This window comes from Triturus cristatus, chromosome 3_1, assembly GCF_964204655.1.
Source record: "Triturus cristatus chromosome 3_1, aTriCri1.1, whole genome shotgun sequence".
Lineage (NCBI taxonomy): Eukaryota > Metazoa > Chordata > Amphibia > Caudata > Salamandridae > Triturus > Triturus cristatus.
The window spans coordinates 652585791-652609431 of record NC_140583.1 but is presented as its reverse complement, the minus strand read 5'-3'; the positions used below and the strand labels follow the sequence as shown (position 1 = coordinate 652609431).

General features: G+C 46.8%; 1 protein-coding gene across 1 annotated transcript in view; it reads right to left on the bottom strand.

Annotated features, from left to right (window-relative positions):
• The window catches only part of SPG11 (SPG11 vesicle trafficking associated, spatacsin), a 623940-nt gene that overhangs the window by 390199 nt on the left and 210100 nt on the right, over nt 1-23641 (bottom strand). Inside the window, exon 13 of the mRNA XM_085644681.1 lies at nt 5352-5423. Coding sequence (XP_085500807.1) covers nt 5352-5423 — 72 coding nt within the window. The remainder of the gene's footprint in view (nt 1-5351; nt 5424-23641) is intronic.

Here is a 23641-nt window from a genome sequence, read left to right as displayed (position 1 = left end):
CTTAACCTGCAGAACTTTTGCACAAGCAGGATGCAAGAGGCCATGAGGCCCAGCAGCCTCAGAGTCAGTCTCACAGAAATCCAGGAAACAGGCTAAAGCATGGGTATCATAACCTGAATATCCTGGACACGGCGATCGGGAGGATATGCCTGAACCAGCACTGTGTCCAGAACAGCTACAATGGAAGGAAGCGTCTGAGAGGGAGGCAGGTGTGACTTCGGGAAGTTGATAGTGAACCCCAGGTAGTGCAGGTCCGCTGCATCCTGTAGGTGGAAGACGACAGCCTGGGATGGTAAGGTCAAACGGGAGCAGGGCAAACTGAAAGTGCTCATAGCCTACCGTGAACCGTAGGTAATGCCTGTGGGCAAGCAGGATGGAGATGTACAATTATGTGCCCTACAAGTTCAACGCTACTTTCCAGTCTCCCAGGTCCAGGGAAGACAGAACTTGAGTGAGGGTGAGCAATTTGAGCTTCTCTTTCTTGAGGGAGAAATGAATATGGTGAAGGTCTAGGATAACACATCTATGCCTGGTACCATCCGGACGCTCGGATCCCGTTTCTTCGCCCTGAGGCAGACTTTGTTCTACCGGGCCAGTTGGCGGCCGTTTTGCCCAAGGGTATCCCCAGAAGCCCAGTGGATATTCAAACAGTGTCCACTACCAGCTGGGCCTGGAAGAAACTTTTGAGCTATTTAGCGCACCCTCGCCTATATTCCTCTTCTCTCCCTATTCGCAACCCGGGGCTACTACCGGGCACAGATGAGGCGATTGTGCAGCGAACGTTAAGTAAATTTAACCTCACCAAGATGGGGGATTTATACCCTGGAGGGCACATATTCTCGGCATCGGAAGAGGCGCGTTTCAGCGAGGCTACATTCATGGATAGGTTCGTTCTTCGCCGACTCTATTGCGCGGCCAGGGCGGTAATTGAGGGTTTCCCCCTTGAGCCTGCTTCCTTTGAACCCCTTACCATCATTATTGACAAAGATACGGGGGCCCATATAGTCTCGCGGCTGTACAAGGCGTGTGCGGCTTTGCTCCCTTGTGCGGATGACCGGGCGCGGGCGGAGTGTGAGACGGACTTGGGTAGGCCTATTACGGATGAACAGTGGACGGCCTGCTGTAAGGTTACTGCTACGGTGTCACTGAACAGTCGTCACAAACTCCTTCACTATAAATTCCTGCGCCGTTGGTACATGACCCCAGACAGACTCCATTCAATCGACCCTGCGCGACCTCACCTCTGTTGGAAGTGCTCGGCACCGCATGCAGACTTCGCACACTTGTCCTGGACTTGTCCGAGGCTGCAATCATTCTGGACACAAGTTTACAAGGTCTTGGAAGACATGTTAGAGCTTACACTTGTTCCCGCGCCTGAGGTTGCGTTGTTGGGCTACACAGCAAATTTCTCTAAGAATGTTCGTAGGTTGGCCGCTATGGGTCTACTTCTGGCCAAACGTGAAATCGCCAGGCGCTGGGGGGATAGACGGGCTCCTACGGTCAAATCGTGGCTCACTGCCATGGCCTTTTGCAGCACGAATAGCGAACTCTACTCTAGTCTCCTCCCCTCGGTGGCGCGTCCTAGGGACATCTGGGGCCCTTACAAAACATACATCACGGGTCTCCCCGGTTCCCCCTCGTCACCCACACATTCCGGTATAGTCCCAGCGGGAGTGGGGTAGGCGCTTCAACATGGGCGTTGGGAGAGTGGGGACGTCATGGAATGAATGGGATGGTATGATCCACGGGGCGCTTGCTGTGAGGGGGTTAATGGCACGGACATCACGTGGGTTGCAGGGTATGCGTGGAGAGATGGGGTGGCTATGGGCCCTGGGTGTGGATCGTTGATGTCAGTTTCATCTGTTTCAAGTTGGACAAGTGCTGATGGTGGATTGATCAATGGGGGTCTGATGTCGGATGCCTTCCATAAGTTGCACATCTTGTCAGGGAGCTGGAGGTGTTGTGGTGTACCTCCATACTTTGTCACTGGTGAACACACAGCTATCATTTATGTACCGTTTGATTTTGCAAATCTAAATAAAGATTTAAAAAAAAAAAAAAAAAAAAAAGGTCTAGGATAACACAAAGACCTCGATCTTTCTTGGGCACCAGGAAGTAGCAGGAATAACAACCACAACTTGTCAGTACCCTCTTATGGCTCCCTTGGCCAAGAGAGCCATCACTTCCTAGCGAAGCAAGGTAAGATAGCTCTCCGTCAACCAGTTGGAAGCAGGTGGCATGGGTGGAGGAGTAGTCACGAAGAGGAGGGAGTACCCCTTTCTGGACAATTTTGAGAACGCATCGGTCTGATGTTATAGACCTCCAGTGGGACAGGTAATGGCGTATCCTGTTGCCCACTGGGTGCCCATGATTGGAAGAGGGCAAACTAAAAAAGGTTTGGAGGCTGTAGCTGCTGGTGGGGTAGGCATGGTGGTTGACCCATGGGGCTGGGAAAATTGCACTGTGTGGTGGCTAGGTGTGCAAAGACGCAGCTGGAAGAATGAAAGGCAGATTGGGGTTGGCGAGTGGCCATGGAAAGGTCCAAGGACCTGGCCATAGCTCTGTAGTCCTTGAAGCACTCTAGCACTGAGCCCACCTTGTCTCCAAAGATACAGGAACCATTAAAGGGCATGTCCTTAAACGATGCTTGACCATCCCTCAAAAATCCAGTCATTCTCAGCCAGGCATAGCGCCGTAAGATAAACCACTCTGCCAAGTGAGTTGGTGGTATTCAGTCCACATCTGATTGTGAACTAAGCTGCAGCCTTCCAGTCAGCAACAGTATGGAAACATGCACAACTGAATCCCATACAGCATTGAAGTAAAAGCCAAAAAAAGCAAGCAGAGTTCATGGACCGCAGTGCCGGGTTAATGGAAGACAACGTTTTCTTGCCTAAGGTGTCCAGCCTCTTAGATTTCTTATTAGGTGGGGCAGTAGGGAACGCACCAGTATTCACACAGGAAGTAGAGGCTTGGATGACCAAGCTCTCTGTGGTAGGGCATTGTGGGAGGAATTGGGGTCCTCTGTGGTGGGGGAATGGCAGTGGGCATTTGTCCTATGCACAGGAGCACACGCGTGGGGCTAAGACCAAGTCCTAAGCAGGAACTCCGTGAGGGCTTCATTAAATGGGAGAAGCGGTTCTGAGGGGGTCAATCCCGGCTGAAGCACCTCTGTCAAGAGGTTAGTCTTGACTGCCACTGAGGTGAGGCTAAGGTCCAGGACCACGGCCGCCCTTCTCACCTCCATAGCAAATGACTCTCCCTCCTCCATATCCACGGTAGGGGGAGAAAGCATGCAAGTATCCGGGAAGTGTCCAGTCCACTGGCCTCCGCCACGACCTCACACAAGCCCATTTTGAGATCTAGGGGCTGGCATTCTTCAGGGTCCAGCGACCCCTTCCAATCCTCTCCAAGTCCGAGCCAATAGGAATAGGATCCGGCCTGGAACGGATGACTCCAGTCAGTGCGGAAGTCAGAGCGTAAGTACTACCCTCCAGCTCCGAGTCAAAGTCAACTATTGGAATGGGAATGGTGCTGCTGGAGAGCGCTGGCAGTGCAAGGAAGTGTCAGCATTGGGAATGGATCCGGGGCAGGTCAAGATGGTATGACCAGGGCCGGTCCTGATTCATCTGTGGATTTAAGGGGCCAGATGGCCGTGGGGGCGGACCAGCCAGCGTGGAACCAGTAAAGGGCCTCTTCAACCCACAGGGCCCAAAGGTGGGCCAGCGGGGACGGGCCACTCAAATATGAGGTGCATGGCCTCATAAACTCAAAGTTGCCCAGGGGTCGCACCGGCCCTCAGAAACTCGAGAAGGTGTGGAGCCAGCCCAGGCACAGGCTCAACCATGGAGCCAGGCCTTGAATGACGTCGCTCCCTCGACTAGTCTGAAGATCATGATGGATAGGGTGGTGAAGTCTAAGACCTCTTCGATTACTTCTTTTTCTTGTGGGACTTACCTAAATGCCCGAGTGACTTCAGAGTGGGACGAGGATCTTGGGTCTTTCAACTGATCCCGGGACCATCCTTTTGACCTGGATTGAGACTGTTGCAGCATCACACTTCAAGCGGCAAGGATCTTGATGGCCGGCTCCCTCAAGGCCGTGGGATGCATGGCGCAGCAATAGGTGCAGGTCTTAACGTCGTAGTCACGCTCTAGGTGCCAGAGACCAATTAAATGTGGGTCCATCACTGACATCTGTTCATGACAGGCACTGTAGAGCTTGAAGCTAGCCCTCCTAGTGGTCATACCTGCCACACCAGGAGATGTCTCTCAAAATAAGACTTCGACAAAAGTCGAAAATTGACTGGGGGATCTGTGCTGACTGGTGAGGAAATAAAAGAACCATCCTGGGTGTGCTGGGATGGCGCCTACATAGGCACCTCGCATAGCACGTCCGCTGCAACCGGCATCAATGACGCCACCTACTGGGGTGCAGGGGTACTGCTCATGAAAACAATTCTGGATCCAGTCCGATGCCTCTAGATAATTCAAAGGTAAGTAATCTGTAGCTAAAAGTCTCCATCAGATGTTAAATACAAATGATATATAAACACTGAAGAAGTAGGTGATAATGGGAACAGGGTAATTATGACAGAGTAAAAGGATGAACAAGAGAAGGATAAAGGTGGAAATAGAAAGAAGTAAAGTGGTGAAAAAGGAATAAGGTAGAGAGAGAAAGAGATGGAAAATGCAGCAAAGCAGAAAAAAGTGGAAAAAGAAGGAGAAGAATGGCATAGAGAGAGAAGATGAATGGGCAAGGAGAAAAATACCTCCTCAGATAACAATGAGGATAGTAAAATAACAGAACAAGATAAGTGGGAAAGCGTGAACAAGAACATGGGAGAAACACGGAGAGAGAGAGGAGGGGCATAAAGAACAGTGGACAGAGATGAAAAATGAGGACATTTGGGTGATTGACAGGTAAGAGCAGTGAAGACAGAGACAAAGAGAAGGGGGCATAAATGTGATGGAGGTGGTGGAGGAAGAAAGCTAAAGCGAGAGGACAACCATAATCCTGTCATTCCTCTTTGTCCAGTCAAATAGTCAAATCAGCTATTCCCTCTCTCACAAGTACTTTTCTTTAATTCAGATTTTTGTTGTTGATTTTTTTTACTCAAGATCATTTTATTTAAACTTCTTTTCAGTCAGGTGAAGAGAAACCTTCTCCTAAGTCTAGAAACCAGAAAGTGAGACAATTTGTGAGTATTTCCTCAAATCTAATCATTGAGCTTAGGATCTGTTGAAGGAGATTTTAAAGTTCTTCTTCCCTTCCCAAGGGGAAGGATCATAGAAATGTATACCTCAAGAAAGCTGCAATACTAAGTTTGATATTTTTTACTTTTTACTCACCAGAAGATTTCGAATGCTTTTATCAGCTGTGTAAAGGCAGATACGGTGCAGCTCCTCCTTCACGTTCAGGCCCTGCAAAGGATGGTCAAATTGAATATCACCATACTTAAAATGTTCTCTCTCTCTCTCTTTAAACTAATTCTACAAATCAAAACATGCAACAGTGTAGTAGGAGAACGTTACTTACCTTGGTACTTCTGGCCTGTGCATTTTTTATTGGATGATTAACAATTTAGAATGCATCTCCTGCATTGCCTTCATATACCCCTTGATTATCACTAATTACATCACAGTCAACCAGACGATGAACCAAATGATTATCAGTGCTAATAGTACCAAACAAGAAAAGAACATGGGCTTACTTTCAAAGAAGAAGCTGTAAAGATGCATTCCTTTATTTGGATCTATTGTGAAACCCTTTGGCTTCATCATAGACTGCAACTACTACTTAAAACTCATATGGGCATCCGGACCAAAAGTGACTGGTATCTCGCGTCACTGAAATATCAAACAACACATATCTGATATTGTCATTAGAACGAATGTCCAAGCTCTAATCCTAACCAAAATGTACATAAGAAACTATTTATTTCTTCTCTATCGCAGGATCTTCATAATAATCTTTTAGAACTTACACGCCAATAGTGTTGCCCTAACTGGAAGCAGGGCAGGTGAACAGAATTAAATCTGAATGAGAAAAATAAATAAAAGTAACACTTCTAGTGAAATATATTTTTCAGCTGTAATTAGGTTTAGTGACCAATCCACAATCTTTATTACGACAATAAGGGTAACTAAAAATGAGACTGATATCCAGGTTGCAGCACAGTTCATTAACCCTGAGTTATGTTACTTACAAACGCTGTAGTCTTGCGCCTGGTTAAATGGGCTCTGGGTCTAACAGCAGAGAGCAGGTAGCTTTAGCATAACATTGACTGATGAAATATTCAGATATCTTGCTCCATTTGCCAAGGAACAACCTGACAACATTTCTATAGTCCAGTGTGAGCAGAAATTGCTCTGCCAAGGACGATCATTTGAGGATAAAACCACAAACAATAAGGCTAACTGGTTTACATAGAAAATCAAGGTTACTTTTGTTACAGACGAATCATTTTATACCTGAGGAATACAGTTTATGGTGTAATTGTGCCAAAAGCTGGGCTCTCACTCACTCACCTAGCATATACATAGAGGGAACCATTCAAAGAGATAAAAATACAAGTGAGTAAATTTACACGTGTATATTCACTCTTACTATTTTTAATAACTTTACCTACTCTTGACTATGCACCTTTTGCAAGTAAATAGTTACTCTAAAGTGTAGATTTACCTTCAAGGGGTAGACCCTAAATTACATGTCAAGAGTTATTACTTGTAACTTTTCACATGCAGGCGGAGGTCTCAACTACCAGGTGGACATCTCTCTATCGTAAAGTACAGGAAAACATTTAAAAGTTTATTAATCTTAAAAATAATTTAGTAAAAATATTTTAATGTTAAATATTAATTATTAATCTAAAATATGTATTTTAAATGTAGAACACAATACAAATTCTACAGCATTATAAACTTAATTCTAATTAAATACTTAATTATTTTTAGTATATGCAGGTAAAATTATTTTTTAATACTTAAAAAATGAACCTAAAGTATCATTTTTAAATATATTATGTAGTAAAATGTATTTAACATTATGCACAGAATTAATTTCAAATAATTTAATTATTTTAATAAATACATTATTTAAAAAAATATGTATATTATTAACATTTATTTAGCTTGCATAAATCAAAGCAAAGTGGTCACTGGTTGCTGGGGAGCACGCTCATCAGTTGGTGCGGCAGGGAAGGTAGACTGAACCTCCCATATAATCTTTATCAGAAAACAAACAACCGCCACACTCCAGGAACTTTTCCTTATAGTATGTTTTGTCACTCACAAGCGATTGCACCGACGCGCTTCGACCTTCGCGGTCTTTCTCTCGGTGGGGAGTCTGTCATTAGTTTCCAATTTATCATGATGATCCACCCTTCTTTCTATGCAGCATTCAGGGACATGTAGTTTCATTACTCAGTGGACTAGATAAATGTGAACATCTTTAACAAAAAAAAATATATTTGAAAACCAAAAGTGATGATGTTAATAGAAAGCCATCGGTTTTCTACAGGCCTTTAACACATGAACATTTGACAAATATATAGTCTCCATTGAGCTCTCAAATTAATGATGGCGTGTGGAAATATCCTTGTGGCATTTTTCATAGTTCGCATAGTTCACATGTTTATTCATGAGGTTCCAATGTTTTTACACTGTTCCCATTGATTGCCTCAGTAGCCTAGTTATAGTTTTTCCCGTTTCATCAATATAATCTTTTTCAGCAGACGGGTGCCCACATTTGATCGGTTTTGCATTATTTATCACCCATGTGGTATGGAGTTACAAGATTTTTGCAATGTCTGAATCAATGGCCTCAGTGGCCTAATTTTGATTTGTTTGTGACTTTATCAATATGGTTATTTCTGAGGAGTGACAGTCGTTTCTCCACACTCATTCGAAAACACCCATATTATGTTATTGTTATCATGCAACTACGTCTATGGTATTTTTAATGCAACATTTTAAATGTTATTCGTTTTTAATGACAATGTTTACTATTTTTGATATTAGCCTCAATAGTCAGATCATTTTCTTCTGCCGATAGGAGAGGTTGCTTTATAGTTTTATAAATGTACATGCATTTCTTCATAGTTGTTAAGCCCATATGGTTGTTTGGTGTGGAGTCTGATTATATAATTAGATTCAAATTCTTGAAGTTCTTAGGTTTTATCTCCTCCACACTCATTTTTTATTATGATGTCAATACCATGATAGTCAGTGATTTCAAATTGCTTTCATGATATTTAACCAAGTGTCTGTCTATAGCCTAGTTCACATCTTTTATTTTCACGCCTCTTATAGGTTCTAAGATCTTTTTCTTAAGTGTGAAGGTTGAGCTCCCAACATATTGAAGACCCCACTACCATTTGATGATAATTACTGCAAATTGTGAATTGCATGTCATTTTATGTTAGATTGTTATGGGTTTGTTCTTGTCAAAGATTTGTTGGGTATGTCTTCCAATTTTGCATGCCTTGCAGTTTGAACATTTTAAGAATCCCGAATGAGTTTTGCCGATCTACATTTTGCCAGGTTTGTTCCTAAAAAGACTTTTGACTAAATGATCCTTCAGTGATTATGTTTTTTCCTATGTGCAATTTTAGGTGTTGGTCCCAGCTTGCCACCAGTATCTTGATCTTTACATCTTAGATGCCAATGCTTTTGGGGATTCTCACTATATCTTGGCTTTCCTTACTATATGTCAGGATCATTCTTATTTCTGGGTAGCCTGGTGTCTCCTTTTGCTGTTTCATATTTTTAGGCCAAACCTAGCGTTGCAGCACATTCGCTGCTCGCTCTGCGAGGCATATTGTAGTAGGGACAGATGTGGAAGTGCCGTGAAAGCTACACCCATATTTTTCATAGGCTGGCGTCATCGTCCACTGTAAATGCTGGCTTCCGATTGATAATGAGGCTTCTTAGTCCTGCCTTCTTACCGCCCTGTCTCCTTTTGTGACTGCCCATCAGGACTGGATCTTTTACTTGCAGCGTTACACGGTCTCCTTCATTAGTCGGTAAGCACTATATTTTTTTCACAATGGGACAGCTTGTCTGGTATTTGTATTCGGGATTTTAGTGCCAGCTTAATGGAAAATTTCCTGTGCGCAAGAAGCTGAAATATTTATAAAGATGCAGAAAAGATCCAGTGAGCGGCATTCCGGAGTCCGGGCAGGCAGGGACGGGCATTCAACCCTGTCCTCAACTTCACCACAACCTCAGAGACCAGGTGGCGCGCATCCCGCGCCTGACGGGTCGAAATATGCACATACTTTCAACATACCGTCAGAGCCTCTGAGCGCGAAATACACCGATATTTAAACCACGTGCCCTCACAGCGGCAAAACGATCGCAACTGCCTCAGAGGGGCACAAAAAGTTCACACGTGTATCCGAGCACCGCTTCAGCCTCGTCGACTCTAAACCAGCAACGTCGCAGCCTGTGGGAGCCGAAACAGGCACACACTGACAAACACCCACACAGACCCAGAGTCGTCCAAAATATGCTCGAGTAGTGTTTACAAACACCGTCAAATAGCATGCCGTTGTGTGTCCATAATTATCTCAGACACCAGCCGACATATTTTACCATTCATAGAAAGCACGTCACAGCACCAGAGAGCAGCAGACGTATATTATCTGCACATGCACTGGTACATCCTCGGAGGGGCCGAAATACATTTTTTACACACAATGTCGCCCATAAATATTCACAAATCTGTACAGATACTGTCACAGCCTCAGATAACATGCCAAAATATTCATATATTTATACAAAACTCCGCCTCGGTCTTAAACAGTGCCAGGGTGGTTCCTCATCCAAGTGCTAGCCGGGGAAAGACTCTGTTTCGCTTCAGGGATGGGGCACATTTAGGTTGGTATGGCCACAGGCAAGTGCCTCATCGCTACACCAAACATTACCACAACCTCAGAGAGAGGGTCAAAGCATCCACACATCTATACGAATGCTGTCACAGACCCAGAGGGAGAGACGAAACATCCTTCAAGTTACAAAACAATAGCATCATTACAAACATTTACAACAGACACACAGGCATCTCGAGAGATCAGGCCGAAATATGCCGGTCACAGGAGGTAGTTAAATATATATGTTCTTATTTACACCGAGTACTGCCACAGCTTCAAGGTGAGTGACGAAATAGGCCCATGTCAAGTTTACAAACACGCTGAGCAGCTCGGTATGTGTGGATATTGAAATAAACAGTGTACTCTCACTTACACCGACCACTTTCAAGACACCACAGATGGTTAGAAAGGTGGTTAGAAATATTCACTAATATGTCTATATATTGACAGTCAGTGTCTACGGAGGCAGGCAAGCTACTCACAGATTGACACCAAGCAGCGTCACCTCACGCCGAAATGTGCTCCTATGTGTACACCATGCAAAAATAACAGTTGATGGACAGAATGCAGAACAATGTCATACATTCACCCCAGTACAGAGATATGGGTCTAAATCCATCGTTTTTTTGCTCACCATGCCATTCCACTTTGAACCCAGCCATATGCAAATCAGTCTTGACCCTGTGCCTCATAGGAACAGTCCAGCCCGAACTGCCAAGCCAGGTCCTCCCTGGACTGGAACCAAGCATCCTAGGACCGGTTTCGGGGTTTCACCCCTCTTCAGCCAGGATAGCTTGATTCCAGTGGCATGGAGAGCACGGGACTCACGTCTGGGCATACCTGTCCCACTCGGGGTGACAAATGCAAAAACAACAGTTGATGGACAGAATGCAGAACAATGTCATACATTCACCCCAGTACAGAGATCTGGGCCTAAATCCATCGTTTTTGTGCTCACCATGCCATTCCAGATTGAACCCAGCCATATGCAAATCAGTCTTGACCCTGTGCCCAATGGGAACAGTCCAGCCCGAACTGCCAAGCCAGGTCCTCCCTGGACTGGAACCAAGCATCCTAGGACCGGTTTCGGGGTTTAACCCCTCTTCAGCCAGGATAGCTTGATTCCAGTGGCATGGAGAGCACAGTACTCACATCTGAGCATACCCGTCCCACTCGGGGTGACAAATGCAAAAACAACAGTTGATGGACAGAATGTAGAACAATGTCATACATTCACCCCAGTACAGAGATCTGGGCCTAAATCCATCGTTTTTTTGCGCACCATGCCATTCCAGTTTGAACCCACCTATATTTCCGGTCCAGGGAAGACATGGCTTGGCAGTTCGGGCTGGACTGTTCCCATGAGGCACAGGGTCAGACTGATTTGCATATGGCCATGTCTGAACTGGGGTGGCAGAGTGGGCTAAAGAACGGTGATGGATTAAACCCAGATCAGTTGACTGGGGGTGAGTGCTTGCAATGTTCAACACTCCGTCCATCATTTCCTTTAGTTTTCCTATGTGTACACCAAGCACTCCCATTTAGAGCAGGCAGATAAGGCTCATATTTACAGCAAATAGTGTCACTTACTCAAGGAAAGGCACAGAAAACACTGACACAGGCCAGGAGAACAGCTGGCCACGTACACCCAAACACCATCAGAGTCTCAGAGAGCGGCCCTGTTGTAAAACGAAGTGCACAGCAGAGGAGCGAGCGAAGCACCCAGGTTATAGAAAAATATAGCAGGAAATGCAACAAGTGTATATAGACCAATGAAAGGACGCGCCCTGGGTCGGGCTGAGGAAGAGGACAGGCAAAAGTAAAACAAAAAGAATGCATGGGAAAAAGAAGAATACCCTCTCCGCAGTTGCATGACATAATGGAAATGGACAAACAAAGTGACCCTACCTTATTCGTAAACCTATCAGATTATGAACTAACCTAAAATGAACAAACACTTTTAAATAAAGGTTTAACATTCTGACCCGATATAAACTTGAAAAATGTTGATATCCGGACTGACACATACACATTTGTTAGGAAATTAAAACTAGTGAAATTACATACCTCAAAGCAAAAGCACACCAAGGAAGGTCAAGGGGATAAATACTATCAAGATTCAGAGTTAATGATTGAATATGTAACCTATTTAAAAATTAGTTTGACCTCATGCAGGACTTGGAAGGAAACAAACTTACTGAAAATGAAATCTTAATTGAATTAGGGATTAATACTAACAAAAACAAAACATAGCAATCTAAAGGAAACGTTTTATCCAGTTCTTTCACTGGGCAACAACTTCCTTTCATGAATTAGTCTCAGCTGACATTGATAAATTGAAAATGAAACTAAAAGCTGGCAAAGAAAAAAATACAAAGCTCTAAATAAAGAGCGACCCTAAAGAATTAGGCAATTACTCGGACATAATCATAAAGCCGGCAACACTGTATTTCTCAACAAAAAAGACTACGTAAAGGAAAATTTAAGACAATGAAGGGATGAAATCAAATACAAACAACTTGTTCACAATTCTATAAATAAAATTATTGTAACATTCTAAAACTAAATGAATGTCACACTGAACTTTTAATAAATGCTGACGAATATAGATTGTTATCAGCAGTGAATCTGATAATACCCACTCTTTATTTTTTGCCAAAGATACACAATACATTAGACAATCTACCAGGCACACCAAATTTATCATCCTGTGGCCACCTCTATGAAAGGATTGCAATCTATGTAGATCGTTATTTGCACCCATAGTGAAGGACTTGAATTCATACATAAACAATACAGGAGATTTTCTAAGGATATTAGTCAATACAACCTGGAATGACAAAATCACTCAATTAAATGCCGATACACTCAAGCAGGAAACTCGAATGTAGACAGTGGAACAGCTCAAGAGATAGGCCACCAAGCTAAGATATGTCAGATTGTGATACCATATATTTCCAACTAATAGGATGGCGCATCTCGTTAGAAGGTTCAGAAAATAAATGACTTGAGTGCCAAAAGAGAAGGGGTAAATCTGGGGCAAAAGAACAAGCACTGTTGCTCTCTAAAGCCGCTCACTACCTTGGGAACAGGATGAGCTCTTACATTAAATCCGCTAGTGCAAACAGATAAAGAAAGCACACAAGACCTCAGGTGACATTCATGGAACAGCATAGACTAGGACAGTGGGCGGGCTGCCACACGAAATCCGTTGGTATAGATATATAGAGAGTGCAAATAGTTCGATAGATTCACAGCAGATCTGGTCGGGACAGCAGGTATGCTGTAAGCGTGGCCCAGAAGTCCTTGGGATGAGAAGTCTCTGGTAACTCCTCCTCATAGATCAACAAGTGGTCCCTGCAGTAAAGCAAGTCATGAAGCCATTTCTTTACCGTTGGAATTGTCTTAGAACCCCAACATTGTGCGACAGCCCTCTTTGCAAATAAAGTGGAAACTGCAACCATACGCCTATTACAAGGTTTAAAGCATTTATTTTTTATTTATTTTAATTTAATCTCTTTATTGCATTTAAACAAGAACAAAGGAGCATCAGATGCAAGCGATACACCTGTATATCAACACATTACAATATTAAGGCAATTCAATGACAGTTGATTAGAAAAAAGTGACTGTAGGTATAAGATGCAACAGGGCTACATACCAAGCCGTTATCGACAACATGGATGACACTTAGAGATTATACACATAGGCTGGGATCAATAAAGGAAGTCTTGGGCAAAGACCCTGCAGGTGACAGAGCAGCCGGAACCCACTCCCCTATTTGCACTTACAGCACTGAACCAGAGGCGACCCACACTCTCCAGTTTGTAACACAGTAGAAGCTGAATCAAGGCAAAAGATTTACAGTTATACACCGTTCGACGTGTCCCCCAGCCCCAATAGTTTTAGTGGACCTATACGTATTGTACAGTGTCCAGAATTTCTTGGGTCTATTACGGGGGGGATGGGGGGGGGGGGAAGGAGATCACTGAACTGTTCCGTTTGAGTAGAGCAATATACCATGTCAGTAGCCCAGTGGGACAGCGTAGGCAGAGGGCCCCTTAAACAGCAGATGGCCACTCTGCGCTTTGCTATGAGTAATCCCATGTCAACCAACCTGCACAGCCCCTTAGATAAGGATTTCGAGAAGCCCAGAAGTGCTAGAGCTGGATCCGGTTGAAGCTCCTACCCAGTTATAGCTGTCAATTCCACAAACACCCATCTCCAAAATTCTGCCACCCCCGGACAGAGCCACGCTAGATGTGCGAAATCAGCTACTGGCTCACTACATCACGCGCAGCGCGAGTTCTCACGGAGCACGTATCTACATAGTCGTTTGGGAGTATAATAGACCCTGTTTAAAAACTTGAAGAGAATTAAGCAGTGTCTGCCATTAAGGGAAACTTGTTTTATGTTGTGGCAACAGTATAACCACATGCCATCGTCTATCTCCGTAGCTAGATCTAGTTGCCAGGCAAGGCGGGCTTTGGTGTAGTGGTTTGCTCTATATGACATAGCTTGCTTATAAATCTTAGAAACCATTCCCGTTGTGGCTTGCGTCTTTATGATCAGGGAGAGAGCGGTCACCTCCGGCGGCTCATTCAGGCCTGTGCCTAGCAGCTGCAATAATGCATGTCGTGTCCTATAATATTGAAATTTAGTTAGGAGTGGGGGCGCATCCATTCCCTCAACAACTGAGTCCCAGTCTTTCATTGTGCCATCTACAAACTAGTCGCCTATAGTATTGACCCCAATGGAATTGAGCGCGCGGACGACACCACCATCTCTGCATGGCAACAACCAGTGGCACCAGTCAAGTGGCGCCAAAGGGGAGTACAATAGGGCCCCCGCCTGTAACTTCAGAAGATGGTGCTAGGCGTCATTAGTCACGTTGATCGAGTCGAGAATGCTAGTCCTGCGATCCGTAGGCAAGAAAAGCAGCATGGGAAGCGGTTTCAGGGCTGCCACCTCCCGCTCAATTCGCAGGTGAGGAATATCAAGTGAGCCATGTATCCAGAGCTGAGCATGGGCGCATTGTGCGGCTCTGTAATAAAGGTCTACATCCGGCGCCCCCAATCCACCAACGTGGTAAGGTAGGGTAAGAATTTGCCATTTGACTCTCGGCTGTTTGCCCGCCCAAGCTAACTTGACCATCAACGCCGGGAGAGTCTTGAAGAATATACCAGGGAGGACCATCGGAATGTTCGTAAAAAGAAACGGGAGTCGGGGGGAGAACAACCATTTTCATTATACAAATCCTACCTAGCAGCGTCAAGGGTAACCGAATCCAACGATCTATATCGTCTTCCAGCTTGCTTACCATTACATCGGAGTGCACCTGTATCCCAAGATACCTCAGACGTCCATTGGAGTGGGTAATCCAGGTCAAATTGTGATGTGGATGGTGTGAGGGGGAATACCTATGACTTAGTCCAATTAACCTGGAGGCCCGAGACACCCCCAAAAAGCACCACCTCACGTAATACAGAGAAGGGTCTCATCAGCATAGGCTGAAACTATGAGATTATATCCGTATGCGAATACCCTTATGTCCGTGGTACTCCCGCAACGCACAAGCCAGGGGCTCCGCAACATGGGCATATAGAATCGACGAGAGCGGACAGTCCTGCCTCGTGCCCTGCGAAATAGATATCGGTTCCGTTACCAAGTCTCCAATTTTAATACATGCCGAAGGCGAGCTATAGAGCACTCCTAGCAGCTGCAGAAAAAACAGTCCTAAGCCCATACGTGTGAGCACCTGCTGCATGAAGGGCCATTCAACAGAGTCTAACGCCTTTTCCATATCGAGAAATACCGCTACCTCGCGCGACTCCGGGATAGTGTGTTGCAGCGCCCCGAATAACGTACGCAGGTTGTAGGTGATATTGCGGCCCGGGACAAACCCCGCCTGCTCTGGCGCAACTAGGATAGGGACCAGGGGTACCAGTCGGTTGGCCAAAATCTTTGCAAAGATCTTGGTGTCGACATTGAGGAGGGAAAGGGGACGATATGACGAACATTCTTCAGGGAGCTTACCCGGTTTCAAAATGGCAACTATTATCACCTTTCTCATAGAGGGCGGCATTGAGCCAGATACGCACATATCCTCAAATAGTGCTGCCAGGTGCGGTAGTAAGAGATCCAGGAACGCCCTGTAGAAAGCCACCGTTAGGCCATCTATTCCGGGAGCGCTACCGGCTCTCATAGAAGATAACGCAAGGAGTATTTCCTCCCTCTCTATTGGCCACATCAAAAACTCACGATGTGTGTCAGTCAGCCACGGTACCTTAATATGAGACAAGTAGTCCAATATTTCAGCTTCGGAGCCCAAGACACGCGAGGAGTACAATGTTGAATAAAATTGTCTAAACCTCTCTGCTATGGCCTGCTCATCTGTCAGTGTTACTCCCGCCGCAGAGTTCAGAACGGCAACCCAAGAGCAATCTCGACGGGTCCTCAATAACTGCGCAAATACCCTGCCTGGTCTTTCGCCCTCACTATAAACGCGTGCCGTAGCGTATTTGCTGAGGTGCTTAATTTCAGCATCAGCTGTTCCCTGAAACTCTTCCAGTTGAGTCTTGAATTCAGTCAACACCCCATCATCAGCACCGTGCTGCAGCCGTGTCTGAAGTACAGACAGCACGGCCTCCAAGTCAGTTAACCTTTTACGCAGTGCCTTGAGAACTCCCGAATGTTTAGATATCGTGACCCCTCGAACGTAGACTTTAAAACGCCTCCCACACTACCTGGAAGCTCTCTACCGAGTCAACATTTTTGTCGAAATATGTCTCAAATGCTTCCGCTAGCTCAGCCCTGAATACCTCGTCGAGGAGGGAGTAGGAAGGAAACCGCCACATGTATGGAGGGATGCTCCTAGTGGGGGTATCCAAGACGACCAGAATCGGGGAGTGGTCCGAAAACATGCGTGCAAGCACCTTACAGGTTCGCACCTGATTGTACAGCTGTCTGGAGGCTAGCCAGTAGTCTATACGTGTGTGTCAGTCATGGAGAGTTGAGTAGTGTGTGAATCCCCCTTTATCAGGAAACAGCTGTCTCCAAACATCTCGTAAGTCTGCTCGTACGTACCATTGAAGCGGCGAGAGCACGAGCTGAGGCAGTGACTCGTCTAGTCGGTCCCCCTGAGCAGTCACATTCCGGGTTCATAACTAAATTGAAGTCCCCACTCCATAGCTGTTGCCTATCCCTAAGATCCTGTACTCGACTGAACAAGTTGTATAGAAGCTGGGGTCGTCATAGTTGGGCCCATACACATTAATTACAAGTAGATCCAACCCCCTACCCCTACATCTAGATACCACAAATCTGCCGCCCCCGTCTGTATGTAGGGGCCGCGGTGTGAGGGATGACTTGGGGCGCACCCATGTAATGACTCCCCTGGAGTGTGTAGTGAAACCAGCAGCATGTGTATTACCCTGTAAACCTCTGCTACGGAGTAGCGAGCTGGAAAGAGGTAGGTGGGTTTCCTGCAAAAGAGCAAGATCAATATTATGTCTGTTCAGGTATAACAAAACTTTCCGTAGTTTCCTGTGGTCGTTAAGACCGCGAACATTCCACGTGAGTGCACGTAGTGTGCCCTGTGTATCAATCCTGCGGGGCGTGCGATCGGCAGCGGTAGACCCTGCCGCATCAACCCTACCAGTTCCAGCCATAAGTTACCAACATGTGCATCGTTCCTGTGTAATGTGTATAGTGTTTACTAGCAGCGTTGTGCATCTTCAGGCACCCTTCAACCCAACCCCCCACCCACGCCAGGCCAACCCCAACCCAGCCTAGACGATGAACTGACCAACTGACCTTCGGCGTAACTACATAGTATAACAACCAATATAGAAGTACTAATAGAACACAAGAAGGACCCAACCCCCCACACTCCCAGAACAATACCTCCATAGTGTAAGACACACATGGGCAGAGGTGGCACGCTTCCTAAACAGATTGGAAGAAACCACAACTGGTTCCCGCCCCTCATACCGCCCGCAAATTGAAAACACCCGAGGCTAAATATAAACAATAAAACCCCCACCCCCCATTCTCAGGAACATATTAGAAGACTCATCATGACCCTATAGAAGAATAATCAGGCAAAATAACTCACCCGCCTTACATCACGGCACCATATATAGGAAGCATGCACAAACAGCACTTCAGTAGAATCATCCCAAATACCTCATCATCCCCCGCCCCCAACAGCAATCATCTTATCTGTCTGGATCAGAGATGCCACATCAGTCCTGCTCGTCCAGAGCTCCTCCTGCCGCCTCATCCAGCAGAGGCCGGGGCAAACTGCACTGGTGATCCCTCGCCCAGTCTTTCACGGCCCTCTGGAGGGCCTTCGGGTCTGTAAAAATATGTGACTGTCCCTGGCGATTAATCCAGGAGTCTGGCGGGGTAGAGCATTGCGTAGTCAATATTGTGTTCTCTTAGCTGCTTGGGGGCAAATTGTCAACGTGCTTCTTGGACCTTAAAGGTGAAGTCTGGGTATAACGATATAGTGGAGCCCTCATATTGCAGTGGCTGTTTGTCCCTAGCCGCTCGAAGAGCAGAGTCTCTGTCGCGGTAGTTGAGGAGAGTTGCGATGATGGGTCTCGGGGGTGCCCCAGGCACCGGGCGCGGGCCCAACGAGCGGTGTGCCCGTTCGACAACGAATGAAAAGATCTCCTGCCCAAGGAGAGAGACTAGTAGCTTTTCGATGAACTGTTCCATGTTTTTAGATGGGGTAGACTCCGGAAGGCCCGTGATCCGCAGATTGCTCCGCCTCGAGCGTGCCTCCAAGTCCTCCGTCTTATCTTGTAGGACCTGGAGAACTTTCCCCAGCTGCTTGTGGCCAACATCAAGAGTGACTTGCGCTTCTTTGACTTCTGTGGTGCGGCGCTCTACCATGTCTAATCGCTATCAGCATAGTGCAGATGTCTCCCGCTGGCTCCTCCTGGGGCAGATCCTGCGCAGATTCGTCTTCCTCTACAACCGCCTCACGGCCTTTGGTTCGCTTCTGGTCGAAGGTGATCTTTGGCTGTGTTCTGTCAACTTTACCCATGTTTGGTGCCCCTCTGCACTCCGGAGCAAAGCAAGGATACCGCTACGCAATCCAGGGTCGTTGTGGCAGAGCCATGCACCACCCGCAGTGACTTACCAGAGGAGGAGAGGACACGCCACACTAGTTCTGAGCCGAACGGACGTCAGGAGGGGAAGGAGTCAAGCAGGGCAGTAGCCGTGGGCTGCAGGCCACCAACGAGGCAGCCACACCTCGGACTCGCCCCCAGCACGTCTCAGGAGGGAGATAGCAGGCGGCCCACCCAGTCACGGCAGCAGGGTGGACAGAGGCCACCACCTCACTCAAATCCAAGTATCCAGCAAATGCAGCCTCACTCAGTCAGATCCAGCAGCAAGGGGCGAAGCGAGGTGCCAGCTGACAAAATAGCAGGGCTCGTACCTCCACCAGCACGACGCAGGGACCGTACCCAGTCGGTAATCCACGGAACAGAAGTGCAATCTCATGCACAGTCCCCTCGGGGCTACCTGAAACCTAAGGCATAAGCAGGTCTCGCAGGCCAGTCTCCTCACTGGCCCAGCAGTAATGGCGGTGTGAAGAAAGCAAGGGCAGGCAGGCACCTCTAATGTAGCGCGCTCGAACTACCTCACCGGTGATCAGCAGAGGTGTCCAACTGCGGGCAGGACTTCAGAGGCAATGATGCGGACCTCGCCCAGTCGCAACAGCTTAAACAGTAGAGCGGCCTCGGCGGGCACCCCAGCCCGGGGATCCAGGCCCAGTCTCTGGCTTCGCTGCAGGCCGGGTCGTGCTCTGCCGTCCGGCGTCATACAGGGACGGGAGTGGCAGCAATCAACTCCGGTCACCAAATCCGGTAGAGCTGGGTCAACTTGTCACCTCGGGAAGCCAATAGTTGTAGGATAGTGTGGTGGTATGTGGGAGCTGCGCGCTCAAGAGGCCATCTTGGTCGCGAGCAAGCACCGGCCCCAGGTTTAAAGCATTTAACATACCCAAGAAGGTATATCTCGGGAGTGCAGTGCATGGGTTCCAGCACGATATCAGTAAGCATCTTCACCACAGCAGTTCAGAAGAACAACACACCCACACACATCCATGCCACATGTAGGAAGTCTGCACCCGCCATTACACACCGTACGCAGTTAGCGGTCTCTCGCAAACCATACCGACAGAGTTGTGAAGGGGTGTAGTATAATTGGTGTAAGAATTTGAAGTGAATTATTCTGAGATTGCAGGTCGCTGTAATCCGACCAGTAGGTTTACAGCACGGCGTCCAAACATCCGGCGCGAGAGTGTTTCCCAATGCTGCCTGCCAACGTAGACAGGAGGGGTGATTGCCCTGTTCTTGCTCACGTAAGGAAGCATTGTAAAGTTTAGTGATTAAGCCCTTACACCCCTCTCCCGCCAGCATCGCCTGCAATGCCCGTAGAGTAGTGGGTTTTGCCTTATATTCCGGATAGACCGCCCAAATAGCTTGCCGAACTCTTGACATAAGTAAAGCCAAACATAAAGCCACGATCTGTACCATTCTGCACTTCCTGCAATGTCTTGAATTGACCATTCATGTACAAATCACCTATCTGGGAAATACCCACTTTAGCCAACTCACGTAAAGCCGGCCTCTCTCGTGCGCACAGATATCAGGGTGCGAGGCCAGGGGTAGCAATGGAGCATATAAATAGGATAACTGAGCCCGTTTCGCAAGCATTCGCTAAGCCCACGCTGTGCATTGTACAGGGTTTATATCAGTCCCCCCCCCCCCCCTCCCGACAGGATCGCCACAGTGGCATTGGAAGGACAGCATTCGATTCAATAGCTACATGAAGCTGCAAGCGCTGGGGGAAATGCCAATAGTCCGCAAATTGCGCCTGAGCGCACAGATATTAGTCTGAGAAGTGTTTTAAACATCGCGACATTCAGTTTCATAGGAATGTTGACATAAAAGTAAAGCAGTTTAGGGAGAAAGGCCATCTTTACAACCGCTATCCTATCTGCCAATGAAAGGGGCAGATGGGCCCATCGCTCAGCCAGTTCGGTGATAGGCGTGACCGTACGGCCATAGTTCTCAGATACAACCTTATCCGGATCCCTGTGTAGCCACACCCCTAGATATTTCACGGGATCGGATGTTCAGGTTAGCGGATAATCCAGCTCCACCTCTTTCGTATGCTCTGTCAGTGGAAACACCACCAATTTTGACCAGTTGATCCCGAGACCAGAGAATCTCTCAAACTTTACATACTCCCTGAGCAGTTCAGGCTGATACACAATGGGTTCACGGACATAAGGTAACATGTCATCCGCATAGAGGGAGGTTACGAGTGGTCTCTGTCGAAAATGCAAGGCAGCTGCTGCATGCTTCTGACGGAGTTTACAGGCTAAGGGCTCCAAGGCAATTGAGAAGAGCATTGGTGACAGGGGGCACCCCTGCCGCGTGCCTATTTTGATGGGAAACGTTGATGACACCCAACCATTAACTCGCATCCTGGCAACCGGATTGTCATAGAACACTCTAAGCCATTGCAAGAAGAACGGAGGAAAGCCCATCCTGGTCAAGATCATGAACATATAAGGCCATTTTAGAGAATCAAAAGCTTTTGCTGCATCTAGCAGCACAACAACTGCTTGGAAGTCAGGATCGAAATAGTGTAGGGTGGAAAAAACCGTGCGTAGGTTGTGAGTCGTAGAGCGCGCAGTGACAAACCCAGACTGGTCAGGCAGGACCAGAAGAGGGACCAGCGGTTGTATCCTGGTGGCGAGCATTTTTGCCAGGATCTTTGCATCAATATTAATGATCGAGAGAGGCGGATATGACTCGCACTGATTCGGAGGCTTATCAGGTTTCAATAACGTTACGAGCAAAGCCTCCCTGAGAGAAGGCGGTAGTGTTCCCTTCTCATAAGCCTCCGCGTAGAGTTCCAAGAGCCTGGGGGCAAGGTCCGACACATAAGCCTTATAGAATTCACTGGGCAGCCCGTCCATCCCCGCGGCCTTACAGGTTGGTAGGGAAATTATGGCCAATTTAACGTCTTCTTCATCAAACGGTTGTATAAGGTACTCGCAATGCAAATTAGAGAGCCAACCTAACGCATCATCATCCATGTATGTGTCAATCTCTGCAGATGGCAGAGAGCCCCTAGCGGCGTAGAGCCGGGAGTAAAACTGCAAAACTGTATCACAAAGCTCTGTTGTCGAGTAGCGGGCAACCCCGTCTATATCCAATAGTTCCGTTACATGCTACTGATTACACGGCTCTGCTAGTTTTTGCGCAAGGGATCGGCCGGGGCGGCCTCCCTCACCATAGTAGCGAGCAGTTCTCTGACGGGAGCAATGCAATAGCTCCTGGTCAACCGTGTTGTTCTGTTCCGTGACAAGTTCTCGTATTTCAGCCAGTTTTGCTGGGGAAGGAGTAGACTCATACTCACGTTCGAGTGTAGAAATATCAGACACCAATTTTCTGATCATACGTCTGATATCGCGCAACACACTTGACTGTGCCACTATACAAGACCCCCTAATGGTCACTTTGAACGCGTCCCAAAGCACTCGCACGCTGTCCACCGACCCCTCAATATCCCTAAAAAAGATTTTAATCGCCTCAGCAATTGTCTGAATACTGCATCAGTTAACTCAGTGGGTTGTAACCTCCACACAAAGGGTGGTCTCTCACAGGTGGGAATCTGTAATTCAAGGATTGCAGGGGAATGGTCCGAAAGTGTGCGAGCCCCACGACTCACCCCCACTGCCCAAGTACAGACCACCTCCGAGACAAGCCAGAAGTCAATACGGGACCAGGACCCATGGACAGAAGACACAAAGGTGCTCTCCCGACCAGCGTGGTGTCGAAGACGCCAAATATCATGCAAGTGTCCTGCATCCAATAACCCCAAGAGCACTTCCGCAGCCTGTTTAGGCCTCGCCTCACTACTGCCTAATCTATCCAAGGTAGCATCTAGACAAGGTAGCATCCAACGCCTCAATGCAGTAGGGGACTTTGAAGTAAAAACACTCCACTGCCAGCTTTTTTTAAGGTGCACAGTGTAACGCCTTTTTTCCATGTTGGTCACTGCTAGAAAAAACGTGGTGGTGAGTGACCGGTAAGAAACAATGACCCCCAAACCCTGGGATAAAACTCCCAGGAAGTGGGAGAATCATTAGTTTTTTATTTTCCAGTTTGTTTTTTGATAAACAAATAAATATATAAAAACAATTGGAGGACAGTCATCCACCAAACCATTAGTACATTGAAAGGAACTGCTGAGATGGTGGTTCTTTTCAACTGCTTAGCTAGTGGTCATCTTTAAATTGGGGGGCGGTGTACTATTGGAATGGCGGAGGTAACGTCCCTAGCCATCCCGATGGACACTACTTTGTCGGCCAAATGCTAAAATCAGGCCCAAAGATCAAGCCTTGGGCTTTATTTAGAGTTTGTCTGATGCAGGACACCCTCCAAAAAGCTGTGATGTTCCGTCTACCCTATTCAGAGTTGGCTGCTTTTTTTGCAGATGTCCCACCTTGGCCAAACTCTAAATAAGTATCTTTATGTCTTAACTTGAGAGCTGATGAGTCTCTACCTGTGAAAATTAAAAAAAACAAGTTCAGCCTCTGAATCATGAGGGAGAGTCTTAGAAAGGTGGATGTCTTTTCTATGGTGACTTTATTCCTTTTGGTCTCATAGGTGGTATTTGCCTTAACATCAGTTTTTGCCTAGTTGTCGATGGAGTTTTAATGCGTATTAGAAC